This window comes from Oncorhynchus clarkii, chromosome 27 (assembly GCF_045791955.1).
Source record: "Oncorhynchus clarkii lewisi isolate Uvic-CL-2024 chromosome 27, UVic_Ocla_1.0, whole genome shotgun sequence".
In the NCBI taxonomy this organism is placed as follows: domain Eukaryota; kingdom Metazoa; phylum Chordata; class Actinopteri; order Salmoniformes; family Salmonidae; genus Oncorhynchus; species Oncorhynchus clarkii.
In genome coordinates, this window is record NC_092173.1 from 51,152,662 (window position 1) to 51,172,495 (window position 19,834).

General features: G+C 41.3%; 1 protein-coding gene across 4 annotated transcripts in view; it reads left to right on the top strand.

The window, feature by feature from the left end:
• Window positions 1-19,834, top strand: part of LOC139385815 (nectin cell adhesion molecule 1b) — a 388,964-nt gene that overhangs the window by 97,456 nt on the left and 271,674 nt on the right. For all 4 annotated transcript variants that reach the window (XM_071131060.1, XM_071131059.1, XM_071131061.1 and 1 more), the window contains exons 4-5: window positions 2,564-2,681; window positions 12,927-13,078. In XM_071131060.1, the coding sequence (XP_070987161.1) occupies window positions 2,564-2,681; window positions 12,927-13,078 (270 nt within the window). The remainder of the gene's footprint in view (window positions 1-2,563; window positions 2,682-12,926; window positions 13,079-19,834) is intronic.

Consider the following 19,834-nt stretch of genomic DNA (forward strand, 5'->3'; position numbering starts at 1 on the left):
TTCTGCTCTGCTCTGTTCTGCTCTGCTCTGTTATGTTCTATTCTGCTCTGTTCTGCTCCATTCTGTTATGTCCTGCTCTGTTATGTTCTGCTCCATTCTGTTCTATTCTGCTATGTTCTGCTCCTTTCTGTTCTGTTCTATTCTGCTCTGTTCTGCTCCATTCTGTTATGTCCTGCTCTGTTCTGTTCTGCTCCATTCTGTTCTATTCTGCTATGTTCAGCTCTGTATTATTCTGGTCTATTCTGCTCTGTTCTGTTCTTTTCTGCTCTTCTGTTCTGCTCTGTTCTTTTCTGCTCTGTTCTGCTCTATTCTGATCTATTCTACTCTGCTTTATTCTGCTCTGCTCTGTTCTATTCTGTGCTATTCTGCTCTTCTATTCGGTTCTGTTCTGCTCTATTCTGTTCTGCTCTGTACTGTTTTATTCTGCTCTGTTCTGCTCTATTCTGCTCTGTTCTGCTCTATTCTGTTCTGCTCTGTACTGTTTTATTCTGCTCTGTTCTGCACTATTCTGCTCTTCTGTTCTGCTCTGTTATATTTTGCTCTGTTCTGCTCTATTCTGTTCTGCTCTGTACTGTTTCATTCTGCTCTGTTCTGCACTATTCTGCTCTGTTCTATTCTGCTCTTCTGTTCTGCTCTGCTCTATTCTGCTCTGCTCTGTTCTATTCTGTTCTGCTCTATTCTGTTCTGTGCTATTCTGCTCTTCTATTCTGTTCTGTTCTGCTCTATTCTGTTCTGCTCTGTATTGTTTTATTCTGCTCTGTTCTGCTCTATTCTGCTCTTCTGTTCTGCTCTGTTCTATTCTGCTCTGCTCTATTCTGTTCTGTTCTATTCTGCTCTATTATGTTCTGCTCTGCTCTGTTATATATTCTGCTCTGTTCTATTCTGCTCTGTTCTGCTCTATTCTGTTCTGTTCTATTCTGCTCTATTATGTTCTGCTCTGTTCTATTCTGCTATTTTCTGTTATGTTCTATTCTGTTCTGTTCTATTCTGCTCTGCTCTACTCTGTTCTGTACTCTATTCTGTTCTATTCCGCTCTGCTCTATACTTTTCTATTCTGCTCTGTTCTGCTCTATTATGATCTATTCTGCTCTGTTCTGCTATTTTCTATTCTGCTCTGTTCTGCTCACACTGGTAGTGTGCTGATCTCTAGAGGGTAGTGTGGTGATCTCTAGAGGCTAGTGTGGTGATCTCTAGAGGGTGGTGTGGTGTGGTGATATCTAGAGTGTAGTGTGGTGATATCTAGAGGGTAGTGTAGTGTTGTGATATCTAGAGGGTAGTGTGGTGATATCTAGAGGGTAGTGTAGTGTGGTGATATCTAGAGGGTAGTGTGGTAATCTCTAGGGGGTATTGTTGTGATATCTAGAGGGTGGTGTGTTGATCTCTAGAAGGTAGTGTGGTGATATCTAGAGGGTGGTGTGGTGATCTCTAGAGGGTAGTGTGGTGATCTCTAGAGGGTCGTGTGGTGATATCTAGAGGGTAGTGTAGTGTGGTGATATCTAGAGGGTAGTGTGGTAATCTCTAGAGGGTGGTGTGGTGATCTCTAGAAGGTAGTGTGGTGATCTCTATGGGCTGGTGTGGTGATATCTAGAGGGTGGTGTGGTGTGGTGATATCTAGAGTGTAGTGTGGTGATATCTAGAGGGTAGTGTAGTGTTGTGATATCTAGAGGGTAGTGTGGTGATATCTAGAGGGTAGTGTAGTGTGGTGATATCTAGAGGGTAGTGTGGTAATCTCTAGAGGGTAGTGTGGTGATCTCTAGAGGGTGGTGTGGTGATCTCTAGAGGGTGGTGTGGTGATCTCTAGAAGGTAGTGTGGTGATCTCTAGAAGGTAGTGTGGTGATCTCTATGGGGTGGTGTGGTGATATCTAGAGGGTAGTAGGGTGATCTCTAGAGTGTGGTGTGGTGATCTCTAGAGGGTAGTGTGGCGATATCTAGAGGGTAGTGTGGTGTTTTGATATCTAGAGGGTAATGTGGTGTGGTGATCTCTAGAGGGTAGTGTGGTGATATCTAGAGGGTAGTGTTGTGTGGTGATCTCTAGAGGGTAGTGTGGTGTGGTGATCTCTAGAGGGTAGTGTGGTGATATCTAGAGGGTAGTGTGGTGATCTCTATAGGGTAGGGTGGTGATCTCTAGAGGGTAGTGTGGTGATCTCTAGAGGGTAGGGTGGTGATCTCTAGAGGGTAGTGTTGTGTGGTGATCTCTAGAGGGTAGTGTGGTGTGGTGATCTCTAGAGGGTAGTGTGGTGATATCTAGAGGGTAGTGTGGTGTGGTGATCTCTATAGGGTAGGGTGGTGATCTCTAGAGGGTAGTGTGGTGATCTCTATAGGGTAGGGTGGTGATCTCTAGAGGGTAGTGTGGTGATCTCTATAGGGTAGGGTGGTGATCTCTAGAGGGTAGTGTGGTGATCTCTAGAGGGTAGTGTGGTGATCTCTATAGGGTAGGGTGGTGATCCTCTAGAGAAAAGAAAAATATGTGTGTTAATACAATTGGTATTAACACAATTGGTCAGCGGTGTGGAATGAGAAACATACTGTACGATTCTGACACCATCTCTCTCTCTCTGACAGATGAACCGGAGGTGAAGATCGAGGGCTTCGATGGTAACTGGTACCTGGACCGTCAGGATGTCAGCCTCACCTGCAATGCTGACGCTAACCCTCCTGTTACCGTCTACCAGTGGAAAGTGTAAGTCTTCTTTCGACCTTCTGTTCACAGGTCCAGGTTGTCTGTTTGAAGTGTAGGTAACATACATTCTACAAAACTTGTTCAAGACTTAAAGACTTGATGCACATTATTGTATGAAATCTCTTTTTTTTTCATAAACAGCACCAGTCAAGCGTTTGGACACGCCTACTCATTCAAGGTTTTTATTTTATTTTTACTATTGTAGAATAATAGTGACGACATCAAAATGATGAAATAACACATATGGAATCATGAATTAACCAATTTGTGGCATTTCTTTGATTGGCGTTTGAGCCAATCAGTTGTTTTGTGAAAAGGTAGGGGTGGTATACAAAACCCTATTTGGTAAATTACCAAGTCCATTTTATGGCAAGATCAGCTCAAATAAGCAAAGAGAAACGACAGTCCGTCATTACTTTAAGACATGAAGGTCTGTCAATCTGGAGAATGTCAAAAACGTAAATAAATAATAATAATTAAAGTGCAATTGCAAAAACCTTCAAGCGCTATGATGAAAACTGGCTCTCATGAGGACCGCCACAGGAAAGGAAGACCCAGAGTTACCTCTGCTGCAAAGGATACATTCATTAGAGTTCCCTGGCTCTCATGAGGACCGCCACAGGAAAGGAAGACCCAGCGTTACCTCTGCTGCAAAGGATACATTCATTAGAGTTCCCTGGCTCTCATGAGGACCGCCACAGGAAAGGAAGACCCAGAGTTACCTCTGCTGCAACGGATAAGTTCATTAGAGTTACCTGGCTCTCATGAGGACCGCCACAGGAAAGGAAGACCCAGAGTTACCTCTGCTGCAGAGGATAAGTTCATTAGAGTTACCTGGCTCTCATGAGGACCGCCACAGGAAAGGAAGACCCAGAGTTACCTCTGCTGCAGAGGATAAGTTCATTAGAGTTACCTGGCTCTCATGAGGACCGCCACAGGAAAGGAAGACCCAGACTTACCTCTGCTGCAACGGATAAGTTCATTAGAGTTCCCAGCCTCAGAAATCGGCAATTAAATGCACCTCAAATTGCAACTGTTCTGAGGAGACTGTGTGAATCAGGCCTTCATGGTAAAATTGTTGCAAAGAAACCACTACTAAAGGACACCAATAACAAGAAACTTGTTTGGGCCAAGAAACACGAGCAATGAACAATAGACCAATGGAAATCTGTTTCCACCTGTTTCTAATTTGAGGTATTTGAGATATTTGGCTCCAACCACCGTGTCTTTGAGACTCAGAGTAGGTGAATGGATGATCTCCACATGTGGTTCCCACCGTGAAGCATGGAGAAGGAGGTGTGGGGGTGCTTTGTTGGTGACACTGTCTGTGATTTATTTAGAATTCAAGGCACACTTAACCAGCATGGCTACCACCACATTCTGCAGCGATATGCCATCCCATCTGGTTTGCGCTTATCAGGACAATGACCCAACACACCTCCAGGCTGTGTAAGGGCTATTTGACCAAGGAGAGGGTTGGAGTGCCTTACCAGATGACCTGGCCTCCACAATCACCTGACCTAAACCCAATTGTGATGGTTTGGGATGAGTTGATGAGTTGAACTGCAGTGAAGGAAAAGCAGCCAACAAGTGCTCAGCATATGTGGGATCTCCTTCAAGACTGTTGGAAAAGGATACCAGGTTAAACTGGTTGAGAGAATGCCAAGAGTGTGCAAAGCTGTCATCAAGGCAAAGGGTGGCTACTTTGAAGAATCTAAAATATATTTTGATTTGTTTAACACTTTTGTGTTTAATGCATAGTTTTGATGTCTTCATTATTATTCTGCAATGTAGAAAATAGTAAAAAAAAAGAAAGAACCCTGGAATGAGTAGGTGCTCTAAAACTTTTGACTGGTACTGTATATCATGTGAAACGGGCCCACGGTTTGGAATTCATGATAGTTGAACAAGTGGTCTGAAATGAATGGATTTATTAATTCTGTGTTTTAAAAGCATAAGCCGTTCTCAAAAACCCTGTTCAAGACTTAATGCACCTTACCGCTGCAATGAAACTGGCACAACTCAATTGTGTTATATGAGAGGTCTGGTGAACCTAATTTATTCTTCTTTGGTTCTCCAATCAGGGTTTAAAAACATAAAGCAGTAAGATGTATTTTCCCCCACTTGCCGTATCGATCAGTGTTTCATTCATTCATCTCAGTTTGTTTACACATCAATATAGTGATGATCCGGCTTGGAGATGGAGGCTTAGGCACAATGAGACTGTAAAAAACAACACACACATTATTATCTGCAGCAAGCATGGGCAACACGGTGACAGTCAGACTAGTACCGACAGTATCTAGTCTATTTTAACTACAGTATCTAGACTATTTCATCTACAGTATCTAGTCTATTTCATCTACAGTATCTAGACTATTTTATCTACAGTATCTAGTCTATTTTATCTACAGTATCTAGTCTATTTCATCTACAGTATCTAGACTATTTCATCTACAGTATCTAGACTATTTCATCTACAGTATCTAGTCTTATTTTATCTACAGTATCTAGACTATTTTATCTACAGTATATAGTCTATTTTATCTACATTATCTAATCTATTTTATCTACAGTATCTAGTCTATTTTATCTACAGTATCTAGTTTATTTTATCTACAATATCTATTTTATTTCCAGTATATTTTTATCTACAGTACAGTGCAAAAGTATTCATCCTCCTTGGCATTTTTACATGTTTTTAGCATTACAACCTGTAATTTAAATATATTTTTATTTTTATTGGATGTCATGTACAAAGTAATCAAAAATTGGTGAAGTGAAATGAAAAAAATTACTTTAAAAAAATAATTCTAAACAATAAAAATGTGAAAAGTGGTGCATGTATATGTATTCACCCCCTTTACATATGTATTCACCCCCTTTACATATGTATTCACCCCCTTTACATATGTATTCACCCCCTTTACATATGTATTCACCCCCTTTACATATGTATTCACCCCCTTTACATATGTATTCACCCCCTTTACATATGTATTCACCCCCTTTACATATGTATTCACCCCCTTTACATATGTATTCACCCCCTTTACATATGTATTCACCCCCTTTACATATGTATTCACCCCCTTTACATATGTATTCACCCCCTTTACATATGTATTCACCCCCTTTACATATGTATTCACCCCCTTTACATATGTATTCACCCCCTTTACATATGTATTCACCCCCTTTGCTATGAAACCCCTACATATGATCTAGTACAACCAATTACCTTCAGAAGCCACATAATTAGTTAAATAAAGTCCACCTGTGTGCAATCTAAGTGTCACATGATCTGTCACATGATGTCAGTATGTATACACCTGTTCTGAAAGACCCCAGAGTCTGCAACACCACTAAGCAAGGGGCAACATCAAGCAAGCGGCACCATGAAGACCAAGGAGCCAAATAGGTCAGTGACAAAGTTGTGGGGAAGTACAGATCAGGGTTGGGTTATAAAAAAATATCTGAAACGTTGAACATCCCGAGGAGCACCATTAAATCCATTATAAAATGTTTTAAAGAATATGGTACCACAACAAACCTGCCAAGAGAGGGTCGCCCACCAAAACTCACGGTCCTGGCAAGGAGTGCATTAATCAGAGAGGCAACAAAGAGACCAAAGATAACCCTGAAGGAGCTACACAGCTCCACTGCGGAGATTGGAGTATCTGTCCATAGGACCACTTTAAGCCGTACACTCCACAGAGCTGGGCTTTATAAGCAAACACGTTTGCTGTTCGCCAAATGGCATGTGGGAGACTCCCCAAACATATGGAAGAAGGTAATCTGGTAAAATGAGACTAAAATGTAGCTTTTTGGCCATCAAGGAAAACACTATGTCTGCCGTAAACCCAATACCTCTCATCAACCCGAGAAAACCATCCTCACAGTGAAGCATGGTGGTGGCAGGATCATTATTTGGGCATGTTTTTCATCGGCAGGGACTGGGAAACTGGTTAGAATTGAAGGAATGATGGATGACACTAAATACAGGGAAATTATTGATGGATACCTGTTTCAGTCTTCCAGAGATTTGAGACTGGGACTGAGGTTCACCTCCCAGCAGGATAATGACCCTAAGCATACTGTTAAAGCAACACTCGAGTGCTTTAAGGGGAAACATTTAAATGTCTTGGAATGGCCTAGTCAACGCCCAGACCTCAATCCAATTGAGAATCTGTGGTGTGACTTTAAAATTGCTGTACACCAGCAGAACCCATCCAACTTGTAGGAGCTGGAGCAGTTTTGCCTTGAAGTATGGGCAAAAATCCCAGTGGCTAGATGTGCCAAGTTTATAGAGACATACCCCAAGAGACTTGCAGCTGTAATTGCTGGAAAAGGTGGCTCTACAAAGTATTGACATCGTGTGGGGGGGTGAATAGTTATGCACGCTCAAGTTTGCTGGGTTTTTTTTGTCCATTTTTTTGTCCATATATTTTATCTACTGTGTCTTGTCTCTTATCTGCAGTTTATAATCTCATATCTACATTATCTAGTCTCTTTTATCTACAGTATCTCATCTATTGTATCTACAGTATATAGTCTTTGTTTCTACATTATCTAATCTGTGTTATCTACAGTATCTAATCTATTTTATCTACATTATATAATTTATCTACAGTATCTAATCTATTGTATCTACATTATCTAATCTGTGTTATCTACAGTATCTAATCTATTTTATCTACATTATATAATGTATCTACAGTATCTAATCTATTTCATCTACATTATATAATTTATCTACAGTATTTCATCTACATTATATATTTTATCTACAGTATCTCATCTATTTCATCTACATTATATATTTTATCTACAGTATCTGGACTCTTTTGTCTGCAGTTTAGTCTCTTATCTACAATATATATTCTCTCTTATCTACAGTATCTAGTCTATTTTATTGACAGTGTCTAATGTATTTTATTCACAATATATATTTTATCTACAATATCTAGTCACTTTTATCTACCATCGAGAAGGCGAGGTCAGTACAGGTGCATCAAAGCTGGGACCGAGAGACTGAAAAACAGCTTCTATCTCAAGGCCATCAGACTGTTAAACAGACATCACTAACATTGAGTGGCTGCTGCCAACATACTGATTCTCAACTCCAGCCACTTTAATAATGGAAAAATTGGATGTAATAAATGTGTCACTTTAAACAATGCCACTTTATATAATGTTTTCATACCCTACATTACTCATCTCATATGTATATACTGTACTCTATACCATCTACTGCATCTTGCCTATGCAGTTCGGCCATCGCTCATCCATATATTTGTATATATATATTCTTATTCATTCCTTTACATTTGTGTGTGTTAGGTAGTTGTTGTGAAATTATTAGATTACTCGTTGGTTATTACTGCATTGTCGGAACTAGAAGCACAAGCATTTCGCTACACTCGAGTTAACATCTGCTAACCATGTGTATGTGACCAATAACATTTGATTTTATTACCATTGTTGTGTCGTCAGCAAACGTAATGATAGCGTTGGAGTTGTGTTTGGCCATGCAGTCGTGGGTGAACAGGGAACACAGAAGGGGACTAAGTACACACCATTGAGGGGCCCCAGTGTTGGGGGCGGGAGGTGTTTTTTCCCCAGAGTCCTTAGCTTAGTGATGAACTCCGTGGGTACTATGGTGTTGAACGCTGAGCTGTAGTCAATGAACAGTGTTCTCACATAGGTGTTCCTTTTGTCCAGGTGGGAAAGGGCAGTGTGGAGTGTGATTGAGATTGCGTCATCTGTGGATCTGTTGGGGCTGTATGCAAATTAGAGTGGGTCTAGGGTGTCCGGGAGGATGCTGTTGATGTGAGCCATGACAAGCCTGTCAAAGCACTTTAAATAAGTTAAAAAATAAGTGCTTCTTTTTTTTGGTGCCGTTTTTAGAGGGGGATCGTAAAAGCTTTTTCATCTTTAAGAGAGGGAGGGAGGGAGGGAGGGAGAGAGAGAGGAGTTTTAGCTTCAGTTTAAGTGGTGGAGCCATAGATTAGGACTACATGCCTAAGAGCTGACATCAGTACTTTGCCTTTCAAATGATAAGTGTCAGTGCTGCAGAATATACACACAGCAGTATGTTGAGATGAAAAAGGAGAGATGTTCATGTTTTTTTCCAGGCCATAAGTGCTCCTCTCAATAAACAATGCTTGGTTTGATCCACACTAACAAATCATGCATAGGTTGGCTATGTGAGCATAAACAAACATCTAACCAGAGTCCAAATATCAAGCCATGTGACATCATAGAAACGCAATTCAATGTACCAACGTCCTCGTCCTGCTGTCCTCTCTGGCTCTTCATAGTACAATTCTTTTGACAACAGAGGAGCTTTGCCAACCATCTATAACTGGGTGGAAAAGAAGAGATTTATACAGTGAAATTGAGAGATAAACGTAGTAATTGTTCACTGAAGGCTGGATAAGGGAAGGTGTCAACGGATTAATAGACCATTGTGTTCACCTCACTGTAGCCCTGCCACCACTGGGTATTAATGAGAGAGGGATGGAGGAAGAGAGAGGGGGGGTGGGGTATATAATAGAGCTTTCTTTACAGGGGAAGAGGAGATTGGAAAGGGTAGAAGAGAGAGAGAGGGTGGGGGGGATATATAGAAGAGACGTTTCTTTACAGGGGAAGAGGAGACTGGAGAGGGTAGAAGAGAGAGAGGGGGGTGGGGGGGATATATAGAAGAGAGGTTTCTGTACAGGGGAAGAGGAGATTGGAGAGGGTAGAAGAGAGAGAGATGGTGAAGACAGAGGAAAGAGAGAGAGATGATATCATAAGATAGGGAGGATGAGGAGAGAGATGATATCATAGGATAGGGAGGATGAGGAGAGGGATGATATCATAGGATAGGGAGGATGAGGAGAGAGATGATATCATAGGATAGGGAGGATGAGGAGAGTGATGATATCATAGGATAGGGAGGATGAGGAGAGGGATGATATCATAGGATAGGGAGGATGAGGAGAGAGATGATATCATAAGATAGGGAGGATGAGGAGAGAGATGATATCATAGGATAGGGAGGATGAGGAGAGGGATGATATCATAGGATAGGGAGGATGAGGAGAGAGATGATATCATAGGATAGGGAGGATGAGGAGAGTGATGATATAGGATAGGGAGGATGAGGAGAGGGATGATATCATAGGATAGGGAGGATGAGGAGAGGGATGATATCATAGGATAGGGAGGATGAGGAGAGTGATGATATCATAGGATAGGGAGGATGAGGAGAGGGATGATATCATAGGATAGGGAGGATGAGGAGAGGGATGATATCATAGGATAGGAAGGATGAGGAGAGGGATGATATCATAGGATAGGGAGGATGAGGAGAGGGATGATATCATAGGATAGGGAGGATGAGGAGAGGGATGATATCATAGGATAGGGAGGATGAGGAGAGGGATGATATCATAGGATAGGGAGGATGAGGAGAGAGATGATATCATAAGATAGGGAGGATGAGGAGAGGGATGATATCATAGGATAGGGAGGATGAGGAGAGGGATGATAATGGAGAAAGAGGGATGTAGAAGATGGGGTGAGGAGGCGGAGAGAGAGAGCATTATGTGTACAGACGAAGGGGCAGGCTGGGTGACAGATAGGAGGACATTGCTGTGGTGGAACAAGACTCCAAATGTGTTTTGAAGGCTCCTCCGGGCTGCTAGAGGAGCTACACAGACACACACACACACACACACACACACACGTAAGGAAGACTTTGACAGAACACACACACACACGTAAGGAAGGCTTTGACAGAACAAGACAGAGCCGGAACAACCAGGATATAGGCACATAGCTATATACACATACACACAGACACACACACACACACACACACACACACACACACAAAGCCAGACCAGGATATAGGCATACACATAGCTATAGAAATATACATATACACGTATTCCTTCACCCAGAAATCACCCTGTACAGACAGTATCACATTCTGAGTCCTCAGTCTTTCTCCTCTGGGCTTTCAGTCCTGCAGTCCATCAATCCAGCTGCTATATACAGTTGAAGTGGGAAGTTTACATAAACCTTAACCAAATACATTTAAACTCAGTTTTTCACAACTCCTGACATTTAATCCTAGTAAACATTCCCTGTCCTAGGTCAGTTAGGATCACCGGTTTATTTTAAGAATGAAATGTCTGAATAATAGTAGAGAGAATGATTTATTTCAGCTTTTATATTTCTTTCATCACATTCCCAGTGGGTCAGAAGTTTACATACACTCAATTAATATTTGGTAGCATTGCCTTTAAATTGTTTAACTTGGGTCAAACGTTTCGGGTAGCCTTCCACAAGCTTCCCACAATAAGTTGGGTAAATTTTGGCCCATTCCTGCTGGTGTAACGGAGTCAGGTTTGTAGGCCTCCTTGCTCGCACATGCTTTTTCAGTTCTGACCACAAATGTTCTATAGGATTGAGTTCTGGGCTTTGTGATGGCCACTCCAATACCTTGACTTTGTTGTCCTTAAGCCATTTTGCCACAACTTTGGAAGTATGTTTGGGGTCATTGTCCATTTGGAAGACCCATTGGCAACCAAGCTTTAACTTCCTGACTGATGTCTTGAGATGTTGCTTCAATATATCCACATAATTTTCCTACCTCATGAGGCCATCTCTTTTGTGAAGTGCACCAGTCTCTCCTGCAGCAAAGCACCCCCACAACATGATGCTGCCAACCCCGTTCTTCACGGTTGGGATGGTGTTCTTCGGCTTGCAAGCCTCCCCCTTTTTCCTCCAAACATAACGATGGTCATTATGGCCAAACAGTTCTATTTTTGTTTGGTCAGACCAGAGGACATTTCTTCAAAAACGATGATCTTTGTCCCCATGTGCAGTTGCAAACCGTAGTCTGGCTTATTTATGTTTTTTTTTTAGAAGTGGCTTCTTCCTTGCTTAGCGGCTTTTCAGGTTATGTTGATATAGGACTCGTTTTACTGTGGATATAGATACTTTTGTACCTGTTTCCTCCAGCATCATTACAAGGTCCTTTGCTGCTGTTCTGGTGACTTGATTGAATTTTTTCGCACCAAAGTACGTTCATCTCTAGGAGACAGAACGCGTCTCCTTCCTGAGCGGTATGACAGCTGCATGGTCCCATGGTGTTTATGCTTGCGTACTATTGTTTATACAGATGAACGTGGTACCTTCAGGCATTTGGAAATTGCTCCCAAGGATGATCCAGACTTGTGCAGGTCTACAATTTTTTTAATTAGCTTTTCCCATGATGTCAATCAAAGAGGCACTGAGTTTGAAGTTAGGCCTTGAAATACATCCACAGGTACACCTCCAATTCACTCAAATGATGTCAATTAGCCTTTCAGAAGCTTCTAAAGCCATGACATCATTTTCTGGAATTTTCCAAGCTGTATAAAGGAACAGTCAACTTAGTGTATGTAAACTTCTGACCCACTGGAATTGTGATACAGTGAATTATAAGTGAAATAATCTGTCTGTAAACAATTGTTGGAAAAATAACTTGTGTCATGAACAAAGTAGATGTCCTAACCGACTTGGCAAAACTATAGTTTGTTAACAAGACATTTGTGGAGTGGTTGAAAAATGAGTTTTAATGACTCCAACCTAAGTGTATGTAAACGTCCGACTTCAACTGTATAGTAGACACTATAGACCCCTATTTATTGAATACAGTATATAGTAGATGCTATAGACCCCTATTTATTGAATACAGTATATAGTAGATGCTATAGACCCCTATTTATTGAATACAGTATATAGTAGACGCTATAGACCCCTATTTATTGAATACAGTATATCGTAGATGCTATAGACCCCTATTCATTGAAAACAGTATACAGTAGATGCTATAGTCCCCTATTTATTGAATACAGTATATAGTAGACACTATAGACCCCTATTTATTGAATACAGTATATAGTATACACTAGACCCCTTTTTATTGAATACAGTATATAGTAGACACTAGACCCCTATTTATTGAATACAGTATATAGTACATGCTATAGACCCCTATTTATTGGGTGTGATAAGAGATGTGACCACTAGGGTGTGATAAGAGTTGTGACCAGTGGGATCTTTAACACAGGATGTAGTAGACACTAGACCCCTATTTATTGAATACAGTATATAGTAGATGCTATAGACCCCTATTTTTTGGGTGTGATAAAAGTTGTGACCAGTGGGATCTTTAACACCCTATCTTGCTCCTCTCTTCTACAGGTTGAATGGATCTCTTCCCAGCACCGTGGAGATTCTTAACAACTCTCTGATCTTCAAGGGCGCGGTGACTTATGAGCTAGCTGGGACGTACGTGTGTGCTGCCACCAATGGGATTGGGACTCGTACTGGTCTGGTCCAGGTTAATGTTACTGGTAGGTGACCAACTGGTACAAGCTTCTTCTTCTCTGCTCTGGGCTTCTGGTTTCTCTCTACTCTGGGATTCTGTTCTCTCTGCTCTGTGCTTCTGGTTTGTCTCTGCTCTGGGCTTCTGGTTTCTCTTTACTCTGGGATTCTGGTCTCTCTCTACTCTGGGATTCTGGGCTCTCTCTGCTCTGGGCTTCTGGTTTCTCTCTGCTCTGAGCTTTTGGTTTATCTCTGCTGTGGGCTTCTGGTTTCTCTCTGCCCTGGGCTTCTGGTTTCTCTCTGCTCTGGGCTTCTGGTTTCTCTCTGCTCTGGGCTTCTGGTTTCTCTCTGCTCTGAGCTTTTGGTTTATCTCTGCTGTGGGCTTCTGGTTTCTCTCTGCCCTGGGCTTCTGGTTTCTCTCTGCTCTGGGCTTCTGGATTATCTCTGCTCTGAGCTTTTGGTTTCTCTCTGCTGTGGGCTTCTGGTTTCTCTTTGCTTTGGGCTTCTGGTTTCTCTCTGCTCTGGGCTTCTGGTTTCTCTCTGCTCTGGGCTTCTGGTTTCTCTCTGCTCTGTATTGCCACTAACGTACTTGGTTATCTCACATAGTGAGAATGTATGGTCAGCAGTTGGCCTAAATGCAAATAGACCATTGCCATATATGGATCTGTGCCATTTAATTTGAACTGGACTGTGTTTAGAGCATGAGTGGTCGTGAGTAGATGCACTTGTTTTAAGATCAAAGCAAGAGCTGCATGTAGCTATGTGTGCATATTTGTTCATATCCTTTGCCACTTAGTGAGATATTAGCCCAGTTATATATAGATCATTTGTAGTCAGCAATAGGGGAGTGATTGCCTTCTACAAAAGCACAAAACGTGAACATCTAGACATCTTTGAAAATAAAGTCAGGTAAAGAGCATTTTTTCTGTCTTAAAGGGGCAGTGTTGTATTTTGAGACAGGCTTGAACAAGCTAAGTAGCCAATAGGCAGTGGGTAGCAATATTTGTCTGATTCTCTGTAATAATGGAATGGGAATAATAATTCATTTTATTTTGTGAAGTGGTTTCTTACATCAAACAACACAACATTTTCAGTTAACTCCTTGTCTGAAGGTTATTGTCAAGCCCTGCATGATTTTTTGCCCTCAAAAGTATCATGCAATGTCGGACTACATCGACCACCACACACTGGCTGCTACTGTAGGCTTAATGATATAACAGATCTTTCCATGTTCAAGTGTTATGAGATGCATTTTCTCCTTCATGACATGGCATAGGCCAGACAGAACATCACACATTCATGAAAAAAATAAACAAGAATGACAGTTTAATGACTCTGACCCCTCTCTTCCACATGACATAGCTGTCCCTCCTCTACTGAATGTTACACATCCCCTTAATGTCCATAGTCCCTGAGTGTTGCACACAATGTTATTGTACAACCATATTGTTTCTATGTCCAGAATTATTTTACACACACATACACACACATACACACTGCAATCCCTGTCATCCTCACCCAAAATAACTTGCGTTGCTGTGTATGTTGTCTCATGTTGTGTATTTAAATACTAACCTTTACAGTACTAACCTTTACAGTACCAACCTTTACAGTACTAACCTTGACAGTACCAACCTTTACAGTACCAACCTTTACAGTACCAACCTTTACAGTACCAATCTTTACAGTACCAATCTTTACAGTACCAACCTTTACAGTACCAATCTTTACAGTACTAACCTTTACAGTACCAATCTTTACAGTACTAACCTTTGCAGTGCCAATCTTTACAGTGCCAATCTTTACAGTACCAACCTTGACAGTACCAACCTTTACAGTACCAACCTTTACAGTACTAACCTTTACAGTACTAACCTTTACAGTATTCGTTCTATCCTAGCTGATCAAACCTTTACAGTACTAACCTTTATAGTTCTCATTCAACCCTAACAGCGCTAACCTGTACAGTACTAACATTTACAGTACTAACCTTTACAGTACTCATTCAACCCTAACTGATCTAACCTTTACAGTACTCGTTCAACCCTAAACGCTCTAACCTTTACAGTACTCGTTCAACCTTTACAGTTCTAAACTTTACAGTACTAACCTTTACAGTACTCGTTCAACCCTAACTGATCTAACCTTTACAGTACTAGTTCAAACCTAACTGATATTACCTTTACAGTACTAGTTCAAACCTAACTGATATTACCTTTACAGTACTAGTTCAAACCTAACACCTCTAACCTTTACAGTACTAACCTTTACAGTACTAACCTTTACAGTACTAACCTTCACAGTACTAACCTTCACAGTACTAACCTTTACAGTACTAACCTTTACAGTACTAACCTTCACAGTACTAACCTTTTACAGTACTTATTTTTAGTGGCGTGTGTCTTTTTTTCAAGGAATGTTTCACTTTCTCTGGTCATTGGAGTAACAACATGAATTGGTGCATGAGGCAGAAATAATGCATTGTGACTTAGCTAGAAGACTGTCTCCCCTTTTCTCAGGGTAGGGAGGGAGGGTGAGTCGGGTGAGATGCAGCTGCTCCCTCCCCACAGACTGACCATCAGATGATCCCTCCCTACAGACTGACCATCAGATGATCCCTCCCTACAGACTGACCATCAGATGCTCCCTCCCCACAGACTGACCATCAGATGCTCCCTACCCAAAGACTGACCATCAGATGCTCCCTCCCCACAGACTGACCATCAGATGCTCCCTCCCCACAGACTGACCTTCAGATGCTCCCTCCCCACAGACTGACCTTCAGATGCTCCCTCCCCACAGACTGACCTTCAGATGCTCCCTCCCCACAGACTGACCATCAGATGTTCCCTCCCCACAGACTGACCTTCAGATGCTCCCTCCCCACAGACTGACCATCAGATGTTCCCTTCCTACAGACTGACTATCAGATGCTCCCTCCCCACAGACTGACCATCATACAGACTGACTATCAGATGCTCCCTCCCCACAGACTGACCATCATACAGACTGACTATCAGATGCTCCATCCCCACAGTGGTCTGTTACCCACATTTTTTTTAATGATTTCCAAATTGTCTGAGAAGAACAACATTGTCAGTGCAATTTAAGCATAACCAATATGATAATGCATTGGACCTGTAGTCTACTCCATAAACCTCAGTGATAATGCATTGGACCTGTAGTCTACTCCATAAACCTCAGTGATAATGCATTGGACCTGTAGTCTACTGCATAAACCGCAGTGATAATGCATTGGACCTGTAGTCTACTGCATAAACCTCAGTGATAATGCATTGGGCATGTAGTCTTCTGCACAAACCTCAGTGATAATGTATTGAACCTATATTCTGCTGCACAAACCTCAGTGATAATGTATTGAACCTATATTCTGCTGCACAAACCTCAGTGATAATGTATTGAACCTATATTCTACTACATAAACCCCAGTGATAATGCATTGGGCATGTAGTCTTCTGCACAAACTTCAGTTATAATGCATGGGCCTGTAGTCTACTGCATGAACCTCAGGGATAATGTATTGAACCTATAGTCTACTGCATGAACCTCAGGGATAATGTATTGAACCTATAGTCTACTGCATAAACCTCAGTGATAATGTATTGAACCTATAGTCTACTGCATAAACCTCAGGGATAATGTATTGAACCTATAGTCTACTGCATAAACCTCAGTGATATTGTATTGAACCTATAGTCTACTGCATAACCAATATGATTATGCATTGGACCTGTAGTCTATTGCACCAACCCCAGTGATAATGTATTGGTCCTATAGTCTACCACAAACCCTGTTGCTACATAACTGTTTTTAATTGGTTAATGTTGCATAAGCTTACGTTTTTTAAGTCATGTTTACAAATAAAACGTGTGGTAGATCTCGGCTTGCATTGTGACTCAGAAAGTGATCAGTCTTCAGTGTTTGAGTGAGTTTCTATGTGAGGACAGTGAGTGCATGAATATAGTTCAGTCTGTGCATGTAAGGGTCTAGAAGAGGGAGTGCTCTCTCTCTCTCTGTCTCTGTCTCTCTCTCTTTCTTTATTTCTTTATTTATTTCTCTCTGTTCACAAACACACCCTACAGAGCCCCAGGACGGACAACAGCACAATTAGACCCAACCAAATCATGAGAAAACAAAAAGATAATTACTTGACACATTGGAAAGAATTAACAAAAAAACAGAGCAAACTAGAATGCTATTTGGCCCTACAGAGAGTACACAGCGGCAGAATACCTGACCACTGTGACTGACCCAAAATTAAGGAAAGCTTTGACTATGTACAGACTCAGTGAGCATAGCCTTGCTATTGAGAAAGGCCGCCGTAGGCAGACATGGCTCTCAAGAGAAGACAGACTATGTGCTCACTGCCCACAAAATGAGGTGGAAACTGAGCTGCACTTCCTAACCTCCTGCCCAATGTATGACCATATTAGAGAGACATATTTCCCTCAGATTACACAGATCCACAAAGAATTCGAAAACAAATCCAAATTTGAAAAACTCCCATATCTACTGGGTGAAATTCCACAGTGTGCCATCACAGCAGCAAGATTTGTGACCTGTTGCCACGAGAAAAGGGCAACCAGTGAAGAACACACACCATTGTAAATACAACCCATATTTATGCTTATATTTTATCTTGTGTCCTTTAACCATTTGTACATTGTTAAAACACTGTATATGACATTTGTAATGTCTTTACTGTTTTGAAACCTCTGTATGTGTAATGTTTACTGTTAATTTTTGTTGTTTTTCACTTTATATATTCACTTTGTATGTTGTCTACCTCACTTGCTTTGGTAATGTTAACACATGTTTCCCATGCCAATAAAGCCCTTGAATTGAATTGAATTGAGAGAGATAAAGAGGGAGACACAGAAAGAGAGAGAGATAGAGAGGGAGAGAGAGAGAGAGATAGAGAGGGAGTTAGAGAGGGGCGTAGAGAGGGTGAGAGAAAGATAGAGAAGGAGAGACACAGAAAGAGAGAGATGGAGAGAGAGATAAAGAGGGAGACACAGAAAGAGAGAGAGATAGAGAGAGAGAGATAGAGAGGGAGTTAGAGAGGGGCGTAGAGAGGGTGAGAGAAAGATAGAGAAGGATGTGGCGCTAACATATTGCGTTATTCTCTTACCTTTTTATTAGCCTGCCATCCAGCCTTAGGGAGGGAGGCAAGTAGGTGTAGTGAAGAAATACCAACGGAACACTTTAAGCTCATTAAGAACAGAGACTAAAGGTCATTCTAAAGAATAGAGTCAATTAAATAAATGACCCATTTTACACAAACAGCTATTTTTTTTATAAATCATTCATTGTTGAGTTTTAATGTCGACTTCCGATGGGGATCAGCAGACAAACATAATTTTAAATATAAATAAAATGACATAATTTTGATGTATAGAATGAAAACCTTGATATTGACTGATTAATCTCTCTGATGCATTAGAATATAATGGACGGCCCTGTGGTTGTGTTATATACAGTATAGAGAGACTGACCTAGAGAAGTGTTGTTAACCTTTAAAGATTATTCACACTGAATAGGGTGATATCTCTCTAACGAAGTTCATTAAAGGTTTCTCTCATGACTGTGTTGTTTTGCGGGAACAGACTCTGTCGACCCAAGCGGCTCTGCTGATCTGAACGCTTCATCCGGTCATTAACGTTCACCATGAATGATGGGTTTGGAAAATATGTGGTTCTCTGCTATTCACCCTCTGAGACACCAACCCAGTGTGGTTCTCTGCTATTCACACTCTGAGACACCAACCCAGTGTGGTTCTCTGCAATTCATTCTCTCTCTCTCTCTCTCTCTCATGCCTTCTATCTCTCCCTTTATCTCGCTCTCCCTTTCTCTCTCTCCTTCCATCCCTCTCGCCATACTCAGTGATGTGTCTCAGCTGTGTTGGGAAAATGTCTTGCCAAAGAGAAACCAAATGACCGTTTAAATGGGGAGTTAATTAGTTTACCCCTCTCATCAGGGTTAGATCATTATTTCCCCACAATAGTGTGTTGATATCTGAGCATCTTTGAGCAACCCGTTAACCCCTGTATGATGTGGGCTGGACTCCAAGGATGCATCCCAACTGGCACACGTTTCCTATTCCCTTGATAGTGCACTACTATCACTGGAGGGTGATTTGGTCATCTGACTGCTGGAAAGGGGTTTAAAGTAGGTAGGGGCTGTGCTATATGTTGTTAAAGGAGATATGGGCTGTGTTATATGTTGTTAAAGGAGATAGGGACTGTGCTATATGTTGTTAAAGGAGATACGGGCTGTGTTATATGTTGTTAAAGGAGATACAGGCTGTGTTATATGTTGTTAAAGGAGATAGGGGCTGTGTTATATGTTGTTAAAGGAGATACGGGCTGTGTTATATGTTGTTAAATGAGATAGGGGCTGTATTATATGTTGTTAAATGAGATACGGGCTGTGTTATATGTTGTTAAAGGAGATACGGGCTGTGTTATATGTTGTTAAATGAGATAGGGGCTGTATTATATGTTGTTAAAGGAGATACGGGCTGTGTTATATGTTGTTAAAGGAGATACGGGCTGTGTTATATGTTGTTAAATGAGATAGTGGCTGTATTATATGTTGTTAAAGGAGATACGGGCTGTGTTATATGTTGTTAAAGGAGATACGGGCTGTGTTATATGTTGTTAAAGGAGATACGGGCTGTGTTATATGTTGTTAAAGGAGATACGGGCTGTGTTATATGTTGTTAAAGGAGATACGGGCTGTGTTATATGTTGTTAATTGAGATA